Below are 15,635 nucleotides of genomic sequence, written 5' to 3' on the forward strand. Positions count from 1 at the left end.
TGGTGCTGACCTAATGGCAGAGGGCCGGGACAGGCCAGCTTTGACCAGCAGCAGCCAAGAGGCAGCACAGGGTTGTGGCCAGGAGCTGCATGGCTGAACCCTGATGTCAGGGCTCAAAATTCTTGCCTCCACCCTTCATGAGTGACTTGACTTTTTGGCAAGTCACGACTCAGCTGCTCTGAGCATCAGTCTCCTAATCTGTGAACGGGGAGAGTAATCGTTCCTGCCTCACAGTGCTGCTGAGAACTGCAATCGTGCTGCTAAAGCTCTTGGCCTGGTGCTCAGCCCCCGTGGACCCCTCAGTAGGATGAGCCACTGCTGGTCCATGGATCTGCCTCCATGGAGTGCTCCTCAGTACAGCACAGGGACTTTGGGGCTGGGCCTGCCTGCCTTTAGTCCACCGTTTCCTTCTCCTGTCTGCTCCATCTGTTGCAGGGATGCCACATTGTCCCAGCAGCTTTGCAGGAGCTCAATGTGTGCAGGCCCCTAGGATGAGCTACGCCCCTTTCTCCAGGCAGCTCCCTGCCAGGTGAACTCTATAGTCATTACTTACCTGTCTCTCTCCACTTCTCAGGGACAGAATATGGGGCTGTCTTTGCAATCAAAGGCCTGGCACTGTCTAGACAAAAATGGAATGCTTGTGGAATATGCGAGCCTCAGGTGTGTAACAGTAAGGTGACCTAATTTAGTGGACTTCACCTCCATCCCAGGCAACTGGCTGGAAAGGCCACTCCTCTGTGGGAGGGACACATGCTCAGACACCCCTGCTAGAGATGTGAGCCCATTCACTCCAAATTACCCACATAGTGCATTACGGGGAGAATAAAAGATTTCCATGGGGTCGGAGGAGAACACACGGAGGGGAGGGGCGGGGGCAGAGGAGAACACACGGGGCGGGGGCCAGAGAACACACGGGGGGCAGAAGAGAACACACGGGGGGCAGAGAACACACGGGGGGCAGAGGAGAACAGGTTGAATGATCTCAGTAATGATCATTGCTGCCACCACCACTGCACCCCTGCCACACACACACATTCAAGCCTGCAACAGTACCCAGCAGGGGGCTGGGGCTGGGCATGGTGGCTCATGCCTGTAATCCCAGCACTTTGGGAGACTCAGGTGGGAAGATGATGTGAGCCCAGGAGTTTAAGACCTGACTGGGCAACAAAGTAAGACCCTGTCTACAAAAAGGAAAAAAACCAATAGAAGTGGGCACAGGGTTAGGGGAGGGGAGAAGAAAGAGGGTGTGGAGAGTAGGGGGCTGTGGCTGGGGCCACAAGGACCTGGGTCCACATGGCTGCCCATCACTCAACTGTGGGAATGTGCCTAATGGTGTCACGTGCCCGGCCAAAGACTAAACGCATGTAAAGGAAACATGAGCCCAAGCACAGTAAGCCCTCCAAGGACCTGAGGTGGAGACAGGGGTAGGCCTCCAGTTCCAGGCCTCACCTTGGAGCTGGTGGATAAGGCAGGGGCTGCTTTCAACAGACTCAGCGGGTGGCGAGGGAGGACGCCAGTTCCAAACAGACACTGTTTCAGGCTTAAAATCACACAACCGACGTGAAGGAACGTTTTGTCATCAGATGAAAAAGCTGGCTTCGCTTCTCCCTGGATTATCCAGGTCACTATGTTAGCTTTTCCCAGAAATATCCCGATAGAAAGCCGCTGGCTTCCATGCCCAAGCCCATTTCCCCTGGTAGCACGTGTTTGAAGGGTTTGTCTTGGACTGTGAATAGGCACATTATGTCTACCAACTTTTTTTTTTTTTTTTTTTGACAGCGTCTTGCTGTCGTCCAGAATGGAGTGTAGTGGCATGATCTTCACTCACTGCAAACTCTGCCTCCCGGGTTCAAGCGATTCTCCCACCTCAACCTCCCGAGTAGCTGGGAATCACAGGTGTGAGCCACCACACCCAGCTAACTTTTTGTATTTTCAGTAGCGATGGGGTTTTGCTATGTTGGCCAGGCTGGTCTCGAACTCCCAACCTCAGCTGATCCACCTGTCTTGGCCTCCCAAAGTGCTGGGAACACAGGCGTCAGCCACCACGCCCAGCCACGTCTACCAACTTTCATGAAAGACGATAGAAGGAATGCCGAGACCAGAACTTCGGGGTCCTCCATGCCACAGTGGTTCTCGATAACAGAGAGGGTCTTCCGGGCAGTGGGAATCCCGAGTATGGCCTTGGCGCCAGAACCACCTGTGTGCACTCCCGCCTTAGTGATTTACAAGCCACACGTCTCTTGTGTGTGAATGAATTGTCCCTGAGCCTCATTTGTAAGTTCTGTAAAGCTGAGGGGTTCACGCCTCTCCTGGCTTGCAAAGGATTCAGGGGGTTAATGCAGGCAGAGTGGCTGGACCAGGTCTGCTCCACTGCGTGGCAGCACTAGCCGTGACAGCTATGTGACAGAAGCAAACACATGGCGCTCAGTCTAAGTGCTGTCCACATGGCAACATGTAAACCTCGTGCCCCTCCACCTTCTTCCTGCTCTGTTCACATGGACAGGCACAGAAGTGGACGTGGTGGAGGCGGAAGGCGGAAGGTGGAGGACAGAAAGGGTCCGAAGGCCCACAGTTTGTAAGCTGGGGCAAGTACCACAAACTTTTATGTATCCAGAGTGATTGCTGACAAGGGTTGGAGTGACACACACACACTGCCGTGTGTTTGCTGTGTTATGTATACACCCGAAAGCACAGCCAGAGGAAGCCTTGATTCTCTCCTGTCAGCAGGGTAGTGAAAAACTCACAAAATGGCCTGATTTCAGAAGTTTGGGATCAACTGAGAATATGTTTATTTAAAAGCAATTTTAAATATTAAAAAAAGTAGAAATTAACACATACAGTACTGAAAAACTGTCACATTGAACACATGTGAAATGACAAGTGTACTGATGTTTGATGGTAACATCCAGATGAGAATTCGGCATTTAACTAGTGGCACTACAGGATTCCTATACAACATGTTGAAGTTCTAGGCAATAAAAAAATAAATAGCAATTGCTGTTCAACAGTAAAATAAGATACACACTATTTGCAGAACATAACTTTCCCCTCTGGGGGAAAAAGAACTAATTTGCTATTTTTTTTCATAAGGTTCCATATCTTCAAAATACTATATAATGTACAAAATTGCAGATAGTGGCTTACTGAGTTTAAGATCAAGATCAGACTTAAACTCAACAAGATCACCAAAGGTATATCTACCGAGTTTTCCTATGTCCCACATGTCCCACAGTAAGCTGGGTTAGAGAGAACTCAAATTCCTGATGGAAAACAAAACCGAACAAAAAAACTAGAAAAAAAATGTATTAAAAATGCTGTGTAAGTTGCTGCAAAAGGGGAAAAAGAATAGACACTAACTCCATGTAATTTTAGACATGCAGCTTTTGTGTATGTGTGTTTTTTTTCTTTAAAAAAAAAAAAAAAACAGTTTATTTTGAGATCAGTGAAAAGAGTCTAGGCCACAAAAATGAAGAGCTCTTTAATGCAAGTTAAAATGTGTAAATGAATGACCGGGACACTGAGCAACCTCAGACTCTGACTTCCATCCTGACACTGGTGTGGCTTCAGTACCGAGGCTGCTAAAGCTGCCAGTCACCCCAGCATGTCAACTGGTTCCTCATAGCTCTCAGTTTGGTGTGGAAATTCACATGTGCCCTGACACTGAGGAAGCAATTGCTTAAAATCACTTTCCAATAACAGCTGATAAAATATTTTGCAGGTTTGTCATGCAAGGTTTATTTATTAGGCGGCTATTCAAAGTTTGTATAGCAACCACTTAAGCAGAACTGAATGGATATTCACTGAGCACTGTAACGATGGAAGACGGCTTTTCCTAAGGGTTGGGCTGGGAGTTGTGCTTCTGTGAAACTAACATCTCTCACTCACTGCCAAGATTCTCTGCTTAAAAATATTAGTTTTCTGTGCTGTTGCCAAAATAGCAATTTAAGCAAATGTAGTGCCAGAATGACACATGAGCCTCGGACTCGGGGAACAGTTTCACTGACTGTGGAGTACAACTATTGTGTTCTTTTCCAAAATTCAGACTGATGTAAAAGACTGAAATACCGTGTTCTTAAGGATCTGATAAACATGGCGGAGATGAAAAGAAAACTGAGAGGGAAGAGTGCTTTTCACAGTGCAATTCATAGCAGCGTTCAAAAACTTGGTTATGAATTGACTTGAAGGTGGACAGAGCTTAAGACTGGAAAAATTATCTATAATTGGGGTTTAACAAAGAGCATGGGAAAAGAAACACTTGGTTTCAGCACCTGGATTCTACATACAGTAGGGAGACTGTGTGAAGGGTTGACTTTTAAATTCATCTTGAAGAATCTTTTAAAAGTTTAAATTTGTCCAAGAACAAAACTAAAGAAATAATAGAAAATGGATGCAATGGATGCTTCAACACATCTGAGGGATGTGCATTCATAACACAATGTCAATCCATACTCTTGAGAAAGCCAATGACTAGAAACAAATATTGTTGCAACCTTATAATTTCTGCTTTAATGGCAATCAAGTTTAAAAAATGTACAATTCCACTTATCCATACTATTCCTTTATAAAAGGCAGATTTCAGGTAAGCTTCTAAATGCATGCATAATGTAGAGGCTAATATTTTCTGGCAGTCCTTGGTTCCTGAAAGTTGAACTTCATATGTGTTTTAAACTTTTGTCAAAATAGTCATGAAAGATATGTTATTTTTGCATAATGAGGTAATATATCAGGGGCGGGCACTCATAAGACAGTATAAATCCACTTGTCTAAACTTGCATGAGGCTGTGTGCATTGTAAAATGCCACAAAGAGTTTTGGGTCAGTGAATATTTTGCTGAAGGAATAATACTTACATTTAACTGAGCACTTTTCTGTAATAAATACCAAAGTAGGTTTTTGTAGCTGTAAACTGTGTACACAGATAACTACAGGCTGGTCTGTCATGGAGCTAAAAGTTTCACCTGGAAAACAGAACCCACCTCTTTGCTAATGTTGCATTTTCAGTAACACAATTGAGAATACTGCATTGTTAGGAACACAGAGTCAATTCTATGCCTTTCAACGGTTGCTTGAGACCACTTCTATTTGCAAAGTCAGCAGTTCCTATACTCCTATTTTTGTTTGTTTGCTTGTAAAACAGCATAGAGAGATGCAAGTGCTAGATGCCAAGGATGGCTTTGGCAAACCAGTAAGGCGCGCCGGGTCCGAGGCTACCCTCATACTGGCGAAGGCAGAAGACCACAGGATATTTACAACACACACTATATCCCCCTCCTGAGGTGGCCCTTCCATGAGTTTCTTACTCTGTAACAGCAGCTATATACACACTGTGCCCAGGGTTACATGGAGACAGCAGTCTTGCATGAAGGATGTGGACAATCTTAAGGTTCTGCTTTTTGCTAGTCAGACAGGATATGAACAAAGGACACTGGAAAGACCCCCTTCCTTTCAGGCTGTCCTTCGATGTGGCCAATCTGCAGGGAGAAAAGACAGTGGTCAGGATGGAGGCAGCAGGCAGTGGCCCCATGACAAGCCCAATGGGTAAGAGCCCAGCCCAGTCTGCCCACAGACCTGGGGGTGGAATCCCAGGCTTACCCTTCTTCCCACCCTTCAGTGAACTACAGAGAGCTTAACGGTCATAAACTACATAAGGAAACAGCAAACGACAGAACTTCCAATATGCTCAGCATTCTATGTGGATCTTGCTGCACCCACACAGCAACTCCCAGAGGTGGATATTTCTTACACAGTTTACAATCTTCATTTTATAGATGAAGGGACAGTGGCCCAGAGAGGTGACATGCTCTCCCACAGGCATGGGGCTCTAGAGTCCTTGCTCTGAACCAGGGTGCCTGGCTGCCTTTACAGCTGGGTGACCTCAGACACACCTTGCTAAGTCTCTTCTCTGTAAAGTGGAGCTACAAAAATCCCTTCTTTCCAGGCTTGTGTGATACATTTAAAAAAGAAAAAAAAAAAACACATGAAAAGGCCGCTATGTAATATCACTTGTTTTCCGGTTACTGTGGAGGAAGAATACTGTGAAAGTTTGAGACTGATGGTGGCCAATGGCAATCTTATTGTCTGCTGCATTGGCCTGTAAGCCACAGTTACCTGTAAAAATTTTCTAATTACTTCAATTAGATCAGTATTGATTGCACTAAAGAAAATCACGTAATGGGCCTTCAACAGAAGAAACAAAATCGTGCACATTGGCTTCCAATGCCAAATCGATAGAGAGGAAGGTGGTTTTAAGAGTGGAACAGAGTCAACCAGGCCCGCCCAGCTCTCCTGAAGGCCTGCCTACCTACCACATGTGGTCTTAGTTGGCATCGTGCATGTGTGAGGTCTTTGTGAATTTCACATCACAGTTAGGATGTGTGTGGCACCATCTTTACGTCTGGCGAGGCATGTAATGGTGGCACACACAATGTCCCCTAGGAATGATGCTAGGGACACCAATGACAGCTTCTGACTGCCCTCAGGTATCTCTGCTGTAGTCATCAGTTGCTTAGCAAAGAACATGATCACTGCCTGATTCTAATAATATTAACAGATTACAAAGTGAGTTCCTCAACATCCTTGTGAGAAATGAATAATCATGTCCCATTTTTCAGAGGGAAAGTGAGGCTTACAGAAGGGACATGCTTTATTTATCCAAGGCCCACAGAGCTTGTAACTGATTCACGCGGGGGGCTTCAGAGCCCACCTCCTCGTCATGAGACTAAATGGGCTCTCTGACAGGCTTCATGCCAGGGGCAGGCCCCACTCTGCTGACAGAGGCTGAAGGCACCCCCTGGGCCCCCCTAGGCTGATCCCTTCAGTTCAGGGTTTCTCAACCACGGTGCTACTGGCATCCTTGCTTGTGCGGGCTCCTTGAGTACTGGAGGATGTTTAGTGGCATCCCTGGCTTCCGTCTACTAGGTGTTGGTAGCAACCCCCTTCCTTGGTCCTGACAATATTTCCAGATGTTGTAAATGTCCTGGAGGGCAAAATTGCCCCAGTTGAGTCCAAACAAAATCCTTAGAGCTGTGATTAAGAATCTGGGCCGGGCGCGGTGGCTCAAGCCTGTAATCCCAGCACGTTGGGAGGCCGAGACGGGCGGATCACGAGGTCAGAGATCGGCGACCATCCTGGTTATCACGGTGGTGAAACCTCACCTCTACTAAAAATACAAAAAAAAAAAAAAAAACTAGCCGGGTGAGGTGGCGGCTTCGTAGTCCCAGCTACCGGGAGGCTGAGGCAGGAGAATAGCATAAACCCTCGAGGCGGAGCTTGGCAGTGAGCTGAGATCCAGCCACCGCACCTCCCAGCCTGGTGACAGGAGCTTGGTGACCCGCCCTTCCCAAAAAAAAAAAAAAAAAAAAAAATAATAATAATCTGACATCACTGTTTAGGCCTGAAGGAAGAAAAGTCAAGGTGAATGTGTGTCCATGCATATGGGTGTGTGCACACATTATATACACATGTATTTCTGGGCATTCTTAGGTACTGCTGGCTCAACGGCGAGCCTCAGGTCCCTTCCTGGCAGACAAAACTGAATCCCTCTTGGCAGTAGGGGGCTCAGGCTGCCAAGGAAGGGGAATTTTCAGCCTGATGGCAGGAAATGATCAACAAGGAAAGCAGAAGAGGGGGCTTGTTCACTGTTCCTTGGACTAGCAGTTCCCATCGGGACTTACTCCCTGGCAACCTGAAAATTAACAGATGTGCGGACTGCCCTCACAGGTCACTGATAGCCTGAGTACCCAGCAAGGCCTATGAGGATGCTGATGTCTTTCCCTCCTGATGCCTGGGCTGCAGGTTTTAATGTAAAAGGAGTTTTCATAGATATTTTCATTTAATCTTTTCCTAACATTACATGGAGAAGGTGTCTTGGCCTATTTGACAAAGAAAGAACTGCAGACTGGATTAAGAATGGAGCCTGAGGACTTGTCAACTGCTGAGCCTGAGCAGGAACTCCGGCCTTCTGATTCCCAGCCTGGGGACAGTGTGGAATGGTGAGCAAAGCATATAGGCTTTGGGGTCAGGGCCGATCCAGAATCTTGACTTAGCCTGCTTACTGGTTGAGGGAGCACAGGCAACATGCTCAACTTTTTTCTGCTTTAGTTTTTTATCTGAAAAATCAGAAAATGCCTACAATTCACAAGGTTACATGATACTGTGGGTAAAGCACATACAAATGTGAATTCTCTTGACCTGTCTTCAAAGCCCTATGGCTGTTTTTTTTTTTTTTTCAGACGGAGTCTTACTCTGTTGCCCAGGCTGTAGTGTAGTGCAACCTCTGCCTCCCGGGTTCAAGCGATTCTCCTGCCTTGGCCTCCCGAGTAGCTGGGACTACAGGCGCACGCCATCATGCCTGGCGAATTTTTTTTATTTTTAGTAGAGACGGGGTTTCCCCTGCTGGCCAGGCTGGTCTCGAACTCCTGACCTCGTGATCCATCTGCCTTGGCCTCCCAAAGTGCTGGAGTTACAGGTGTGAGCCACCGTGCCCGGCCAGCTCCATGGCTGTTTTTCTAGCATGTAATAGTGTGTGACACAGAAAATACAATTGAGAATACTGCATTCAATGGCTGTTGGGTGAGTGATGCAGCTCAAGGGCCCTCTTTTACTGCACTGTTTGTCGGCTCCCATGTGGTGCCTGCCAAGGCATGCTGTATGAATGTACCAATGAAGTGGATGGATTCGTACGTACCCACCACTCCTGGTCCTCTTCCCCTGTGACGATAATCACTTCTCCCTCGATGAATGTGAGCTCGTCATCGTTGTCCGCCTGGCAGTCATAAATGGTCTTCACCCGCCTCACTTTATTTTTCCCCTTAAAGAAAGAAACTGGGTTTTAATTGAAAGAATGGCCTGAATGGAAAAAAAGAGCAGCGGTTCTTTGTAAAATGGTTGACCTTGGGCAAGTAACTTAACCTCGCTGAGCCTTGATTTCCTCACCCTTGAAGGGTGGGAAGAAGAATGCCTGCCAGGTGCCCGGTATACTGTGTGCTCTTAAGGAACCACAGGCCCTTCCTCTCCCCTCATCATCAGTGTGGCCCTGCATTGGTGATTGGGCATCAACAAGTTATTTTCACCAGAAAGCAAACAGTATGGGTAGGGATCAAAATTCAGCTTCACCAAAAAACATCAAGCACTCGGTACCCCCCCAACCCACATCAGCTTGCCCAATGACAGCAGAGTCTAAAAATGTTTTTAGGAAACATGACGTAAAGCAAAATGTGCAGCTTCGGCATACTGAATGTGCAGCATAAACAAATTTGTCAGTCCCCTCATGCAAAACAGCAAGTCAGTACATGCTGGTTAAACACAGCAGGATCGGCCTGGGGCTAGGAGAAGTCTATGTAGTTCCTAAAACAGTTTTAATTTTTGATCAGTTTTGATTTGAGCATTTATTTGTTGAACTTCCAGTTCTTTGCAAACAGAAAAGTAAAAATAGAGGTGTCACCTTCTAAGCGATGGGTTGTTTGTTTTGCACCCGGCTAATTGGCAATTTAAAAAAAAGCAAGCTGTCTGTTTAAATGTTTTGGGTGGAGTGACTCTTCCTCTCTGTCCCCTGGTTTCTCCTTTAATCACCCTGATAGTTCCAGCTGCTTTCTGAGCTCCCTTCAGGGCCTGTGCGAGTGGGTTGGAGAAGCCTGGCAGAACTGTGGCAGTGACTGCGTGAGCAACTGAGAGGCCTGTAGTGTGTTAACTTATAACGCGGAGATTAAATGACATAATAAAACTGTATAGTGTGTAGCATGAAATGAAAATTTTGCGTAAGTGGTGCTTGGGAGTCATGAAGAGTTCCCTTTTGAATACTAGAAGTATCTACCATCAGACACGGCAGCCTCCAACCTACAGGAAGATGGGTTTTATTTTTCTTAATTTAAGTATTGATATGACATACTTTTATTGTAACTTTTTTTTTTTTTGAGAAGGGGTTTCACTCTGTTGCCCAGGCTAGAGTGCAGTGGCATGATCACGCTCACTGCAGCCTTGATCTCCAGGGCTCAAGCAATCTTCCCGCCTCAGCCTCCCAAGTAGCTGGGATAGCAGGCATGTGCCACCATGCCCAGCTAATTAATTTTTATTTTTTAAAGAAATGGGTTCTCCGTATGTTGCCCAGGCTGCTCATGAATCCTGGGCTCAAGGGAACCTCCCACTTTGGCCTCCCAAAGTGCTGAAATTACAGAAGTAAGCCACTGCACCCAGCCTCGTTTTAATTTTTTTGAGACAGGGTCTTGTACTGTCACCTAGGCTGGAGTGTAGTGGTGTGATCACTGAACTCCTGGCCTCAAGCAATTCACTTACCTCTTCCCAAAGTGCTGGGTACTGTGTATAACAGAATGTGAGGCGGGTAGAACTGCCATGTGCAGTGGGAGAACTTTTGGTTTCCCTGTTGACTGTGTTCCCCCTCCTGGGGAGCTGGTGCCCTGGTGGGAGGGCAGCTATGTTCCAGATAAAAAGCATGTGACATCTTCCTGGAGTACCACATCTCCACAAAGAATGTGAGGAATAAAATCACTTATATTAAAATAAAATTGATACACAGTAGGAAACACTTCATGAAAATGACAGAATATGAGATTTCTACAAAATTCTATGCTATTCTATCATATCGAGAGCTCTATCTCCAATTCCTTTAGGAAGAGGCAGTGAGAAGGTCTGACTCAGCAGATACTCAGGGAGCCAGGCGCAGTGGCTCACACCTGTAATCTCAGCACTTTGAGAGACCAAGGTGGGAGGATTGCTTGAGCCCAGGAGTTCAAGACCAGCCTGGGCAACATGGCAAAACCCCATCTCTATCAAAAATATAAAAAAAAGCCAGGTGTGGTGATGCGCACCTGTGGTCCCAGCTCCCCAGGAGGTTGAGGTAAGAGGATCACCTGAGCCTAGTAGATTGAGGCTGCAGTGAGCTGTGATCGCACCACTGCACTCTAGCCTGGGAGACAGAGCAAACCCTTCTCAAAAAAAAAAAAAAAAAAAAATACCCAGACATCTGAGAGGGAAATTGCTTTCTCACGACCCTCAGGAAAGAAAAGTTTCATCCTCAAGGTTCCTAGATAAGAGTGACTACTTGCTGAGTGGTCTAGGTGCCAGCCAAGTGCTACTCATTTGTCACTGTATTTAATCATCTATGAGCTCAGATGTTATATTAGCTCCTTTTTGTATGTGAAGAAAGTAAGGCTCAGAGAAAGTAACTTGCCAAGGTTGTACAGCTATGTTAGGCACTGAAGCCAGGACTTGAAGCCGTCTGCTGGAGCCTAAAGCCTGAGTTTGTAACCCACAGGCTCCAATCCACCATCATGCTTGAACCAGAGCACATAAGGGTCAGGTGAGCAAGCTCTCGCTTTTTCTTGTGTAAGCTGGAGCACTCGCCCTCCCACCAACTTGCAAAGTGCGGCATAGGGTTCCTAAGGGCCCGAACACTGGTCCCACCCACCGTATTGATTTTTCTGGGCAGTGGTACAGGCGTCTCTGGCAGAGTAGGTGTGAGGTCATTGGAGTCTTCAGATGCTTGCTTTTGGATGGCGTCTCTGGACTGCACATTTGGGGACAGATCCAATGGGTGTGACTTCGGTGTGACCTCAGAGGGTTGCTGAGCCTTGGGTGAGACATCTCCAGTCTGGGATTTTGCTAGCAGGTCTCCCAGCTGTGGTTTGGGGGGCAGGTCCTTCATCTGTGGTTTGGGAGGTAAGTCTGAGAGCTGGGGTTTGGGTGGCAGGTCCCCCAGCTGTGGTTTGGGGGGCAGTTCTCCTGGCTTGGGTGGCAAATCTCCAACTTGGGGCCTGGGGGCCAGTTCTGTGGGCTTCGGGGGCAGGTCTCCAGGTGGTGGTTTTTGTGGCAACTCTGCCAACTGTGATGATTTCTGAAAGATTTCGGGCGGGATGTTGGATTTGTCTAGGGAGAGATGATCTGTTTTCCTTAGTGCCACTGTGGAAGCAATCAAAAACAGGGAGGTCATTGGTGGGAAGGGCTGCTTTCCTGTCAGTCACCTAAAAGAGGCGCCATCATCACGAAGGGAACTGGCCTACAGTGAGCACTTGAAATGGATGGACTCAGGGGCCAGGTCCCCCAGGCGCTTCACAAAGACAGTGTCTGTAAGCCTGGAAAGCGCTACAATTCAAGACTTCAGGCTTCAATCATGTAAGAACAAGATGTCTACATTTATCCAGAATTTAAAAAAATACGCAGAAACAGATTGCAGAGAATCGGAAAGTACAGAGTTCTTAAGCCTAACACCTAAATGTAGCCATTTAAAATTATTTTATATAGTTCCTTTTAATTTTCCTATATATTTTCTATAGATACAACTTTTACTTGCTTTTATCTAATACTATTTTAGCAACAGTATTTGTCATGTTACTAAAAATTATTTACTAGTCGCATATAATTTTGAATGGTATATTCTATTCCATTCTACAGCTGTATCATAATTTATTATGATTTCTCCCCATTTTACATGATTCATGCAGTATGTAAGAGAAGCAGCAAAAGGCTTCTCTCTCTCTGTGCCCCTGTCTCTTAACTTCGGTTACATTTTGGTGATACACACGCATGTGCTATGTCTTTTAAAAACCATACAAGGGATACATACTTTGTCTGAAACTTTGCTTTTCTCCCACTTAATATGTTTAGGAGAGTTCCAAATCAGTTCTTTTTTGTTCTGTTTAATGGCTGCATAGTATGCACAGCTTAGGAAATGTATCAATTTGTTGACCCATTCCCATAGCTCTTTGCACAGCTCTTGGTACTTAGAAAACTATGGACATGTCTCCAATTCTAGTTCTACCGCTTACTAGCTGTGTGAATTTAGGCAAATTACACAACCTCTCTGTGCTGCAATTTACTCATCTCTTAAAACCCTACTTCAAAGGGTTGGCATGCAGATTACATGGGTTAATATATGCAAAGAATTTACTGACAGGTCCTGGCACGCTGTAAGCATTATGTACTAGCACTACCATCACTGTTAGGGTTCTTTAAGGCCCTATTACAGTATTACATTCCTGTTTCACTCATTTTTGTAACTTTGGCTCCTGGCATAGGGGCCAAGCACATACCATGCTCTCAGGGAGGAAACAGCTGACTAAGGCACACTGAGTGACTCACACTAGGAATTTGGTCCTAAAAATATAATGTATTCAGAAAGACATTCTTAAAGAAGGAGAAGAAACAGATAAACCTCATGTTGTAAATGTCACAGGCTGTACTGGGGCTGTTTCTGCCCATGACCTGTCTAGTTGTATCTCTAAAAAAATCAAAATCAAGGGGCACCCTGCTCACGGGCTGGTTCCTAAGCTTCAGCTGAGGTGGTTTGGCTCTAATAGTAAATTTACATCAATCGCATTCTTCTCTTGGAAGCCTGAAATTGGCTAAGAAACAATCTGAGCCAGGCAGTCAAGAGGGAAAAAGCTAGGGGGAATCCCTGCGGTGGTGGGGCTAGAAAGGCCTTGGCTGTGAGTCACACTGATGGGGCAAGAGAAACTGTAAGTGCTAGGCATGGAAAATCTTCAAAATATCCCAGCCTCTTCACCTGCAGCACCAACTCTAGGAATTTATCCTAAAACAGTGATCAAAGTCATACACAGATGTCTGTGCTACAGTGTTTGGCACAGTACTGCTTATAACGAAAAAAATGCCACCCATCTGAATGCAGAGGATTGTATGGACAATAAATAAAAATTAGTCAGGTGTGGTGGTACATGCCTGTAGTCCTAGCTACTCAGGAGACTAAGACTGGAGGATCGCTTGAGCCCAGGAGTCCAAGGCTGCAGTGAACTATGACAGTGCCATTGCACTCCAGCCTGGGTGACAGAGTGAGACTGTCTTAAAAAGCAAACCAACAAACGACAATGATATGTAGCCAATAAAGATTATATTGTTGTGTAATTAATAGCATGAAAAATGTTTTTATTATGTCAAAAATATTAAACAGAAACTTTAAAAAATAGCAGAGAAAAAAAGACCAAAGATATACACTAATTCATCAGTTATCTTGGGTGGTAAGACTTCAGGTAGTTTTTATTTTTCTTTTTAGTTCTATTGAGACAGGGTCTTCCTCTGTTACTGAGGCTAGAGTGCAGTGGTGCAATCAGGGCTCACTGCAACCTTGACCTCCTAGTCTCCAAGTGATATTCGTGTCTCAGCCTCCTGAGTAGCTAGGACCACAGGTATGTGCCACCACACTTCAGCTGATTTTTAATTTTTTAGTAGAGATGTACATGGCCATGCTGTCCCCAGCTTCAGGTATCTAGACCCTGTCCCACATCCTCTCTCCACACTCCTGGCTTTGGTGTGACAATGTGACTGCTGGCACCAGTCTGAGACCCTTGAAGGGAAGAGGCAAGGCTGGTCAGGGCCTCAATGCACACTGGCCCAGGTGATACAACTCTGGGCAGGAGAGAGATGGGACCACAGGGCAGGGAAGGAGAGGAGACTGGCCTTGAGATGTGCTGCATGACGCAGCTTCACCTTCTTAACAGCCCCGTGATGTGGATATCACCATCATCTCCATCTTCCAAGATACCGAGGGAGGCCGTGGAGCCTCCCAAGTCACAAAGTGAGTAAGGGATGGTTGATTCCTAGCCCAATGATAGTTCAGACTTACAGGAAAAGGGTTACCATTCAACCCCTATTTGCTGGGCATATGCTGTGCCCCGCACCATTTCAGGCACTTGGGACACAGCAGATGGAAAGGACTAGGCCCCTGCCTGCTGGGAGCTCACACTCTGCGAGAGGGTGACAAGTAAACATGCAGTTACCAGAGGGTGAGGGCAGGTAAGCAGGGGAAGGGAGAACAGAGTGCTGGCTGGGTGTGGAGGAAGAGAGTGACCACCAAGGAGGGTGTGGTCAGGGAAGGCCACTCTGATACTGCAAGAATAGGTCAAAAATGTGCAGGAGGTCTGGACATCAGCCATGTTGATATCTGGTGGGGGTTGGGAGAAGAACCACCGGATGGCTCAGGACAGAGGAGTGACGTGATTGAATGTGGAAGGCTCCAGTATTCTGCTGAGAACAGACTGCAGGACCAGGTTAGAAGGTTCCAGGCAGACAGGGTAGGAGGCTCCAACTGTCCAGACAAGAGATGATACTCATTTGATCCTGGGTGACAACGGTGGAGATGGTGAGAAGTGACTGGGTTTTAAATAGATGTGGAAGGGGGAATAAACAGTATTTGTGCAAGCACAGGATGTGGTGTGTGAGAGAAAAAGAGTTAATTAAGCACCTCTGTCAGGCTTTAAGGCCTGAACATCTGGAAGAATGACACTGCCTTTAACAGACGGGGACACTGAGGGAGAAACAGTCTGGAGTGGAGTCAGAGTCCGTATTCCAGTTTTAAGTCGAGAAGCCTGTGAGACATTGTGTGGGGAAAAGCTCGCTCCTCTAACCGTGCTTTTTCCTCCACTCTCACACCACAACGATCATCAACACAGAAGAAAACTTCTGTGACCAAATGTGTGGGGGTCTCACCCCATCACTAAGCAGTGGACACCAGCCAGGTGTCCTCTAATCCAATTCTGACACCATCTACCTGGAGACAGCATTAGATCCCATAGCTTGAGGCTCAGTTCCCCAGAATGTTCCCACCTTCCTGCCCAGTCGCAAGCCCAGGCCTCTGGAATTTCTGACCAGTTGGCTTCAACTGGGGTTCGA

General features: G+C 46.4%; 1 protein-coding gene across 6 annotated transcripts in view; it reads right to left on the minus strand.

The window, feature by feature from the left end:
- Positions 1-2,772: 2,772 nt before the first annotated feature.
- The window catches only part of ASAP1 (ArfGAP with SH3 domain, ankyrin repeat and PH domain 1), a 397,004-nt gene continuing 384,141 nt past the window's right edge, over positions 2,773-15,635 (minus strand). For 5 of the 6 annotated variants that reach the window (XM_017962320.3, XM_017962317.3, XM_017962318.3 and 2 more), the window contains 3 exons: positions 11,422-11,912; positions 8,686-8,808; positions 3,391-5,470 (listed from right to left, as the gene is read on the minus strand). In XM_017962320.3, the coding sequence (XP_017817809.1) occupies positions 5,396-5,470; positions 8,686-8,808; positions 11,422-11,912 (689 nt within the window). In that variant the 3' untranslated portion in view covers positions 3,391-5,395. Of the gene's footprint in view, positions 5,471-8,685; positions 8,809-11,421; positions 11,913-15,635 lie in introns of all 6 variants that reach the window. The other variant, XM_017962314.3, reaches the window with a different exon arrangement.

The sequence above is a fragment of the Papio anubis genome, chromosome 8, assembly GCF_008728515.1.
Source record: "Papio anubis isolate 15944 chromosome 8, Panubis1.0, whole genome shotgun sequence".
Taxonomy (NCBI): Eukaryota; Metazoa; Chordata; class Mammalia; order Primates; family Cercopithecidae; genus Papio; species Papio anubis.